General features: G+C 54.0%; 1 protein-coding gene and 1 pseudogene across 1 annotated transcript; both read left to right on the forward strand.

The window, feature by feature from the left end:
• Positions 1 to 1190: 1190 nt before the first annotated feature.
• On the forward strand, positions 1191 to 5178 carry RRAS (RAS related). The gene is made up of 6 exons (XM_045531145.1): positions 1191 to 1392; positions 3357 to 3444; positions 3548 to 3650; positions 3736 to 3844; positions 4615 to 4733; positions 4806 to 5178. The coding sequence occupies exons 1-6, from the start codon at positions 1234 to 1236 to the stop codon at positions 4888 to 4890; spliced, it is 663 nt and encodes a 220-aa protein (XP_045387101.1). The 5' UTR covers positions 1191 to 1233; the 3' UTR covers positions 4891 to 5178.
• A 4110-nt stretch (positions 5179 to 9288) lies between these two features.
• LOC123624207 lies at positions 9289 to 9723 on the forward strand (annotated as a pseudogene).
• The last annotated feature ends 127 nt before the right edge of the window (positions 9724 to 9850 follow it).

Raw genomic sequence — 9850 nt, forward strand, 5'->3', positions numbered from 1 at the left:
GGGAGACCCCCGTCTCTAAAAAAAAAAATTAAATTAAAATAAATTTAGAACCAAGGAGCCCGACCCCATGGCCTCCTCATTCAGTACAGAGAAATCCAAATTCCGAATCTGCTCATTAAGAGTAGAGGAGTCTAGGACTCCCATTTCCCTCCTCCCTCGGGCTCAAGGAGTCTGAGTCCTCCTTCCCAGGACCCAAGAGGGCCCTCAGACTATTCTAGGTCTCAAGCTCGCGCCTTACACTAATTCAGGTTCCCAATGCCCTCGGTTGTACCCAGAATCCTGGGTTCCCAGCCTCTTCGACCTCTGGACTCAAGAGTCCAGCCCCCACCTCTCTACTTAAGCTAGTAGCAAGGATTTCCAGAAACCCTCCTCCCAGACATGCTCCTCCTAGGACCCAGAAGTACAAGTCGCTAGCCCCATTCTATCCTAGGAACCCAGGAGTCTGGGCCCTCAGCTTGCCTTCAAGACCCAGAAATCCTGGCCCCAGGCCCTTCATGACCCGGGCGTCTCGACTTGGGCGAGCTGGCTCATGGATTAGGAATGCAGTGATCTCACGGCCCCTCCCTACCCCATTACACTGCTATCCCCCTCCAGGGCCCCATCTCCCCTCCCAGTCTGTCTTCCGCTTGGCTGGGAAAGCGGGAACCGGAAGCCTGGGTCCTTTAGCGGGCGGAGACTCCAGCTTCTAACTTAGACGCCCGGGTCGAAAGCTTGGCTAGGATCTCAGGACGGAGGTGGAGCTTCTCAAAACCTGCTGCTTCTTCCGAGCGCCCTATACAAGGCCGCGCACAAGTCGGAGAGCCCCGCCTACCAGAATAAGGCGTCGGGGATGGTTCCCGGAGAAGCTCTGTCACCGGGGTCCTTATTTGCATAGCCCCTCCTCGAACAAGCTTCCCGCCCCGTCTGCCAAAAGAATGAGTTCTTATTAGCATAGCCACTCCCACACACAGCCCGCCAGCTGAGAGCGCGTGGCGCAGCTCAGGGTGAGCACAGTTCTTCATTAGCATATCCCCGCCCCCTTCGGAACTCCCCTTCGCAGCGAACGCCGTTCGATTGCCCTTATTAGCATAGCTCCTCCTTTTCCCTGGCTTTGCCCCCTCCTTAAGTGTCCCGGGATGCGAGCCCTTTTTGCCAGAGCTCATGATTATGCAGTAGCCTCATTAGCGTAGCCGGCCCCCCGGGTCCCGCCCGGCTCCCCCAGGCGGTAGCGACGGCAGCAGCAGCGGTGGCGACATGAGCAGCGGGGCGGCGTCCGGGACCGGGCGGGGGCGGGGGCGGCCCCGGGGCGGGGGGCCGGAACCCGGGGACCCCCCGCCCAGCGAGACACACAAGCTGGTGGTCGTGGGCGGCGGCGGCGTGGGCAAGAGCGCGCTGACCATCCAGTTCATCCAGGTAGTGGGCCCTCACCCGGGAGGGTGCCCCTGGGACCCAGAACGTAGCCCTTTGAGGGATCCCCGAGACCCTGTTTTCCTCTTGATCCGTCACTGAGACCCTCCCATGAGCCCCTCTAATCTTAAAAAATTCCCTCAGATTGTGACTGTAAACTTCCCAAGGGTCTCCACCCCCTACACAACGGACCTTCCTCTTATATTCGCATCCTGAGACCCATAATCCCTCCCTCCCCCCAGTACCTAAGGCCCTACCTCCCTGCTAACCTGGCCCTGAGCACCTCCTGGGAGCAGCCCCCCATTCAGACCCTAAGCACTCCCAGGGGCCCCCCACCTCCCTCCACTCTGAGCCCTGTTTCCCCCAAACCCCAGACCCCAGAGCCTCATTGGGAAAATGCCTGTGCCCAGCACCTCTGAGACTCCCCAGTCTGGATTCTTAGCCTCTTCAGCACCCTCCCCCAGAATCTAGAAATTATGCCCAGACCTTGGCCCTGAGGCTCTTCTGGGACTACCCTGTCCTAAGAGAGGCACCCTCTAACCCTTGCTGTAAGAGAATTTTACCCTCAGACCCAGGAGATTTTTTTAAAAAATCCAGCACCTTGGCCATTCCAGAAATCTCCAAGACCTCAAGTCTTGGCCATCCCCTATTTCTTGAGACCCAGACCTCTACCCTCCCACCCCACCCCCGAGGAAAACCACCCACTCCTCCATCTTGAGTTTTTTTCTACTCCAACTCCCTGAGCCTCTCTCAGAAACCCTAGATGACCCCCAAATCATCTCCAAGGAAGAAGCCCCCAGATTCTTGACACCTTCAGAAAGAATTGCTCCTTGGGATTTTCTCTGACCCCATAAATGCATCTCAAGGTCTCTAAGATTCTATATTCTATGACAGACCTCCCAAGTGCCCCTGAGCCACCTCAGGACTGGTCCCTAACCCCTCAGCTTCTCCAGATGTGCTTTGAAGACACACTGCTAATTCCCCCCAGAGCCAGGACAAGCCCTCACCAAGCACCCCTGTAACAGATAGGATGCCACCTTCAGACCCCTAGCCCCCAAATCACCCCTTCTCCCCTGAAACTCCACCCCTGCCCAGGAAACCACCACCCCATTCCCAAGGGAAGCCCACCCCACCTTAGAGAAACCCCAGAAAGGTGTCTGCTGCAAGATGCTACTGCAGAGGCCCCTGGACCCCAGACCCCTCAGGAGACCCCAGCAAGCACCTGTGAGAGAGCCCCGCCTGTGCAGAGAAAGGCCCCCGCCCTGGGCCCCTTGCACCCAGGGGCAGTCCCAGAGCTGGCCAAAGGCCTGGCTGGAGGCGGACTGGGCAGGACCCAGGCAGGAAGGGAGTGGCCCAGCTTGAGGGTGGGGCAGCTTCTCTGCAGCCCGATTGGAACTGGGACCTTCCCTTGGGAGGAGACGCTGGAGACTGCCTGAGGAGGAGGAGGGGAAAGGGGGAGGAGGAAGAGGAGGAGGAGGCAGAGAAGGAGGGGGAGATATAAACAGGCGGATAGTCTGGACAACAAGAGCTCCCGATAACTGATATGTTAAACGTTTAGTGGGGATTTTCTCTAAATCTCACTAGTGTGGGATTGGGTGCAGTGCTATTCTTATCCTCATCTTCCAAATGAGGAAACTGAGGCTTAGGGGAAGTGATCGGTTAAGTGTCACCCGGCCAGGATGTAATGACGACATGGGAATGTGGGAGATGTACTTTACACCAGAGAGGACCAGGAGGAACTCAGAGAGAGAAGGAGCCTGGGGGTTGGGCGGCAGATACCCAAAGAGCAAAGAGAAGGGAACAGAGACCCAGAGAGAGAGAAATAGAGACCCAGAGAGAGGGGGACAGAGACCCAGAGGGAGGGGGATAGCGACTTAGGGGGAGGTACAGAGAGAGGCAGGCTTAGGGGCAGTGTTTCATCGTCTCTGGTGGGGCACTGCAGTGACAGTGTCCTCTCTCCACCCCACCAGTCCTACTTCGTGTCTGACTACGACCCCACTATTGAGGACTCCTACACAAAGATCTGCACTGTGGATGGCATCCCGGCCCGGCTGGACAGTGAGGGCGGCAGGGAAAGGATGGGGTGGTGTTGGCGGGGGCTGAAGGGGGGTGGCTGGGGGGAGCCTCGTCCCCATAATGACCCCTCTTCCTGTCTCCACAGTCCTGGACACCGCGGGCCAGGAGGAGTTTGGGGCCATGCGGGAGCAGTACATGCGCGCTGGCCACGGCTTCCTGCTGGTGTTCGCCATTAACGACCGGCAGAGGTGAGAGGGGTTGCTGGTGGCAGGGTGGGTGGGGAGACCAGAGCCCAGCGGCTGGCAGGACCTCATGCCTCTGCTTCACTTGCAGTTTCAACGAGGTGGGCAAGCTCTTCACGCAGATCCTCCGAGTCAAGGACCGTGATGACTTCCCCATCGTGCTGGTTGGGAACAAGGCAGATCTGGAGACACAGCGCCAGGTTTGGGACCGCCCCTCTTCCCTGGGGACCCCATCTCGGCCTGGGAGGCTCCTTCCAGTGTGCCTTTCCCCACATCAGCACCCTCCTCTGGCTCTCTCCATTGTCACACTCCCCACCTAGATGTGTCACCCCCCGGACCTTCTGGGTCCCCAGCATCACCCAGCAGAGGGCTTGGCACGTAGGAGTCCCCAGGACAAGTGGCTGATGGAACAAGGAGCACTCACCCCCATCAACCAGCCCTGACTCTGCCCGTCCCTGTCCCTTCCTCTCTTTCCCACAGGACCCTTGCCCCAGCCTCCCACCCAGCCCCTCCCCAGCTCCCCCACTCCCTGGGAGCCCTCGTTCCTCAGCCGGGCGCTTGATGTCCAGCGTGGCTGTGTCCCCTTCTCTCTCTGCTCACACCACGTCCCTCATGACCACGATTTCCACACAGCACTCATCTGTTAGGCTAAGCCTTTGGGGATTTCCAGCCTTCGGGCTTCGCTGGTCTCTGCTGGGGCACCCTTACTTCGCTGCCTGACCGACTCCTGGCGATCTAAGGTCAGGCGGGCACACACCTACAAAGCCTGCCCTGATTCCTCACTTCGATGGCTCCCAGCCCCCTCAGCATCTCCTGCCATGATCTCTCTGGAACTTTCCCTCTTCACTTGAGCCCCCACAGTAGGTCACCTCCCCTAGAGCACACAGTATGCCTGTCTGCCTCCCACAGCTGGGGCCACCCTGAGTGCAGGGACCTGACTCCTCCCCGTGTTCCCCGCACCCCTCCCCAGGTCCCTCGATCCGAAGCATCCGCCTTCAGTGCCTCCCACCACGTGGCTTACTTCGAGGCCTCCGCCAAACTGCGTCTCAATGTGGATGAGGCCTTTGAGCAGCTGGTGCGGGCCGTCCGGTGAGCCGCGTCCCTTCCCATCGTCCTTGTCTCTACCCCCTCCAGCCCAAACTCACTGGCTTCTCCCCACAGGAAATTCCATGAACAGGAGCTCCCACCCAGTCCCCCCAGTGCCCCCAGGAAGAAGGGCGGGGGCTGTCCCTGCGTCCTCCTGTAGCCCGGGGCGAGAGACAAGCAACCAGCACAAGCTCTTGGGACCAGCTGTCTTTGAACCTTGCTGTGTGACTTGAGGCCCTTGCTGAGCCTCAGTTTCCTCATTTGGGTCTCCCAGGACACACTACACCCCCCACCCTTACTTCCTGGCCTCTTCCAGGCTATTGCCACTGTGTGCCTTCTGCCAATGCCTCCTTTCCCCACCGAATCCCCTGGTGGGGGTGAGGAGCTCCGGGTCACTGCTGTATATAACTCCCCTCCCCCAGAAAAATAAATGTCACTGCCATCACGAGATTTTTTTTTTTTTTTTTTTTTTTTAAAAACTCTTCTTTTTTTTAAATTTGGGATTGGATGAGAGGTCTCATTATGTTGCCCAGGCTGGTCTCAAACTCCCAAGTAGCCAGGTCTACAGGTGTGTCCCACTGCACCTGGCCAGAAGGTGCTTTTTAAAAAGGGAAATGGGCTGAGCGCGGTGGTTCACGCCTGTAATCTGGGAGGCCAAGATGGGCGGATCTTTTGAGCTCAAGAGTTCAAGACCAGCCTGAGCAAGTGCGAGACCCCGTCTCTAAAAAAGGAAAAAAAAAATTAAAAAAAAAAAAGGGAAATGGAGCCACCTGCAGTGGAGTTCAAGACCAGCCTGGGCAATATAGTGAGACCCCATCTCAAAAAAAGAGGAGGGGGAAATGGGCTCAGGGGAGGTGGGTGAATTCAGAACACACCCAAAGCCTTGCTCCATCTAGAATACTCCATCTAGAACCCACTTTTGGGGGAGGGGCAGGGAACAAGGAGAATAAGCCAAACCAGGCATCTGGCCCCCCACTTGGCCTTCGACAGGGCAATTCCACCCTTGTCCGTTTTTGTGGGCATTTTATTGGGAATGAGGTTTGAACATCTGATGAAAGAATTTTCTTTTCCTGGAAAGTTTTAGAACCATACTGTTCAATATGGTAGGCAGAAGCTACATGTGGCTATTTAAATAAACTCAGTTCCTTAGTCACACCAGCAACATTTCAAGAGCTCCACAGTCACACGTGGCTAGTGGCTAGCCTAATGGACAGGGCAACTATACAACATTCCTAACATTGCTAAAAGGTCTATTGGATAGTGCCATTCTAGAAGGTTCTAGGACCTTAGAGAAAGGCAACAACTGCTACAAACCCTGCCCACCCACCTCCCACTTCCAGTGTATATTGAGAAAGCCCTTTTGGCTGGAAGAGGGACAGGTGGGTAGAATGTTGTCCAAGCAGCCGTCTGGCAAGTTCTCAATTTCAGAAAGTTCCCAATGGGACTGGCATCAGAGTCTAAACCCTGAATCCAACTTGGGGCCAGTGTGGACACGCCCATCTAAGCCTTTCTCCTGGGAGGAGCAAAAGTGTGGGATGTCTTAAGGCCAGAGTAAGTGGACAACATACCTTGGTCAGGAAACCCAAAGCTCACCCAGGTCCCAGGAACTCTCAGACTGCCCCCCTTCCAACCCAGGACCCCCAATTCTGGCTGCTATTTGCTACCCTGGAAAGCTGGAGGCAACTAGAGACCACCATCCACCCACCTCCCCAGCCTGTTTGGCCCAGTCTTTGAACACTGAAACCTGCTCAACACACCAGGCTGGAAACCTCAACCGAGATGTCCTCAAGCACTGGAACATTGGCCTCCACCTGACACCACCTGTCAACAATCTCCTTTCTCCACCCCTGGGCCCTGATCCCCAAATGCTCCCAGTCCCAGGGTTGGGCATGGCCTGGCAAGGTCCCCAGCGCCAGGCTGCCTAGATTCGAATCCAGCTCTGCCACCTCGGTCTCCTTACCTGCAAAATAGGGGCAATCACAGAGCTACTTCATGGGGTGGGCAAGAGGCCAAAGGAGATAATCTGCACGGGGTTGGGGGGAATTGGGGGGAGGACAAGCACAGCACCTCATCAGTACTAAGTGCTCACTATCAATGACCATGGCCCACTGTTCTCCATTCTGCAACAGAACCATGAAAGGCCTTCTGTATCCTAGATTAGAACACTGATTAGCTAAATATCCCTTTCCGGATTCCATTATCACAGAATCCTTGGCTTCTGTTCAACCTTCTACCCTGGGAATAAGTGTGGCTCAGATGTATTGTGCCACATGTTTGCACTCCTCCACACCGGGGGCCCACCCTGCCGGATGTGGGGAAGGGGTGAAGCGGGAGATCTCACACCTCCACCTAAGCCCGAGATGAGGGTACTGAGCTCTCAACAGAAAGGAGTCCTATGCCAACTTCTCTCTCCCCGGGTCCCACAATCAACACTCCCTCAGCACTATGTCTTTCCTACAATGTCCAATGGGGCCAAGTTCTTGGCTGGGACACCCTGCTTCTTGCAGGACCAAGATGCATATTAAGGTGACGGAAGTTACTGCCTGCCCCCAGAAAAAGGCATCCAATCAAACTCTTGAGACAACTGGCAGGCCATTTTTGGAAGGTTCACAGCCACCAGCATCCCAAAGCTCGTTAAGACCACAGCCAAAAGGCTGGCATCTTCCCAGGCACGTGTTTGTGCCTGTGTTCGGTTCCTGCCCTCCCCAGAGCTTTAGAGGGAGGGCCATTAGTGATTCTGTCTCTCCACGTTTTCACGTCCCTGTCTTTATCCACTTTCCCCTCCTCTATCCCCTTTCTGCCATGTGTTGGACCCTTGCCAAACCTCTCAGGGTCTGCTATAGGTAATAGGAGCTGTGGACCAGGTGCTTTAAACTCTTGTCCTCCTTTATTTTGACAAAAGCCCATTTAACAGATGACAAAGTTGAGGATGGTGCCTGCAACCAACTCGCACGGTTAGTGCTGCAGCTGGGACCCAAATTTGGGCAGTTGGGTACCAAAGGCCAACCACGTGGTTATTTTATCCCTAAAGAGATGATTCCTGATCCCACCATACAGCCTTAGAACATTCCATCCACTTTCTATCCTGGACCTCTGGCCTGAGATGATGCCAATCCATTGGCCCTGACTTGACAGCCCAGTCCAGAACCTTGAGTGTGCCACTCCCCATCAAAGGCTGTACCCCACAGGCCACAGTTCAAGACACTAACTGTCCATCCTCAACCCTCTTAACTGAAATGATTCTAGAAAGTTCATGTCCATTGTTGACACTTCCATTATGGTTCTGAAATGTTACTATCCATCCTCTCTTCTGTAAAACCAGGGCTCCAAGATCTATAACATGACGATCTAGACAATACCCAAGGTTCTAGAACTGTGAGGGTTCTTCCTCAGTTTCACAAGGCAGGGAATACGAAACACCAATGTTCCACCCTGGAATATCACTGAGTCTCTACCCACCGACTAACCCACATTTCTGGAACACCAGTGGTCCACCTTTGACAATGCATGTCCGGGCTCTAGAATGATTTCACTACTTTATAGGCTGGCTTCTAAAATACTGCCAGTTGACCTCCACATTTTTAACATTCCTGTTCCAGAACATTGCTCTTCAAACTTGAATGTGCTTTAGAATCCCCTCAGGATTTTATTGAAAAATGGGTTCTGATTGAGATCTGAGAAGCACCACGATATTCTACATTTCTACAAGCTCTTGGGGAACTTCCAGGGTACTGGGCCATGGACTACACTTTGAATAGCCCAGCTCAAGAACACAGGCCTTCAGCTGGGCTTGGTCGCTTGCACCTGTAACCCCAGCTTCTCTTGAGGCTGAGGCAGGAGGATCCCCCAAGGCCAAGAGTTTGAGTACAGCCTGGGCAACATAGGGAATATAGGACTCCATCCAACACCCTGCAGGCCAGCCGCTAGAAACACTGCCACCACAACACACATAACTTTGCATTTCAGGGCCCAGGAAAGGAAGAAGACCCACCCTCAGCCCTACATTAGGGAGCCAAGAAAAAGCTGGCCAGCTCCTGACCCTGTCACTGCCTGTAGTGATTGCAAATATTTTCACACTTTGAGTCATTCTTCCTTCAAGAAGTAGAGCTGAACTCCCCTCTCCTTTTGAGGGAGTGCTGGACTTAATCATTCTCTTCTGCCTTTATGATCCACCATCTGCAGTGGAACCGCCACCAAAATAGATTTTCATCAAAACCATCATGGGGGCCAGGTGCGGTGGCTCACGCCTGTAATCCTAGCACTCTGGGAGGCCGAGGCTGGTGGATCGCTTGAGGTCAGGAGTTCGAGACCAGCCTGAGTGAGACCCTGTCTCTACTAAAAATAGAAAAGAAATTATCTGAACAACTAAAAATATATATAGAAAAAATTAGCCGGGCGTGGTGGCGCATGCCTGTAGTCCCAGCTACTCGGGAGGCTGAGGCAGTAGGATCGCTTAAGCTCAGGAGTTTGAGGTTGCTGTGAGCTAGGCTGATGCCACGGCACTCACTCTAGCCCGGGCAACAAAGCGACACCCTGTCTCGAAAAAAAAAAAAAAAAAAAAACCATCATGGGGGAGACCGTCACTCTCAAGGTTCAACCCTCGGAGAAAAAAGCCAAGACGCAGGGTAAGGAAGGAATCCCTCCTGGCCAGCAAAGGCTGGTTTTTGCCGGCAAGCAACTAGAAGATGGATATATTAATACTTTGTCTGATTACAACAAAGGAGTCCACTTTTCATTTCGTGTTGAGAAATCATGTTGGTGCTAAGAAAAGGAAGATATCATATACCACTCGCAAGAAGCACAAGTGCAGAGAAGGTTAGGCTGGCTGTCCTGAAATACTGTCAGGTGGAAGAGACTGGCAAAATTAGTCACCTTGGTCAGGAGGGTCCTTGAGATGAACTAGGGCTGAGCTTTTATGGCCAGCCATCTTGACAGACATCATGGTGGCAAATGTCATCTGACTAACTGCTTCAGCAAACCAAAAGACAAATAACTGTGTAGGAGTTAATAAAAGACATGAACTACAGAAAAAAAAAAACAAAACAAGATTCTGATGAAGAGTGTGGCTGAAGTGATGGTGTACAATGACCAAGATTAGGACCTAAAAAAAAAATCTGGCT

Source organism: Lemur catta, chromosome 19, assembly GCF_020740605.2.
Source record: "Lemur catta isolate mLemCat1 chromosome 19, mLemCat1.pri, whole genome shotgun sequence".
NCBI lineage: Eukaryota > Metazoa > Chordata > Mammalia > Primates > Lemuridae > Lemur > Lemur catta.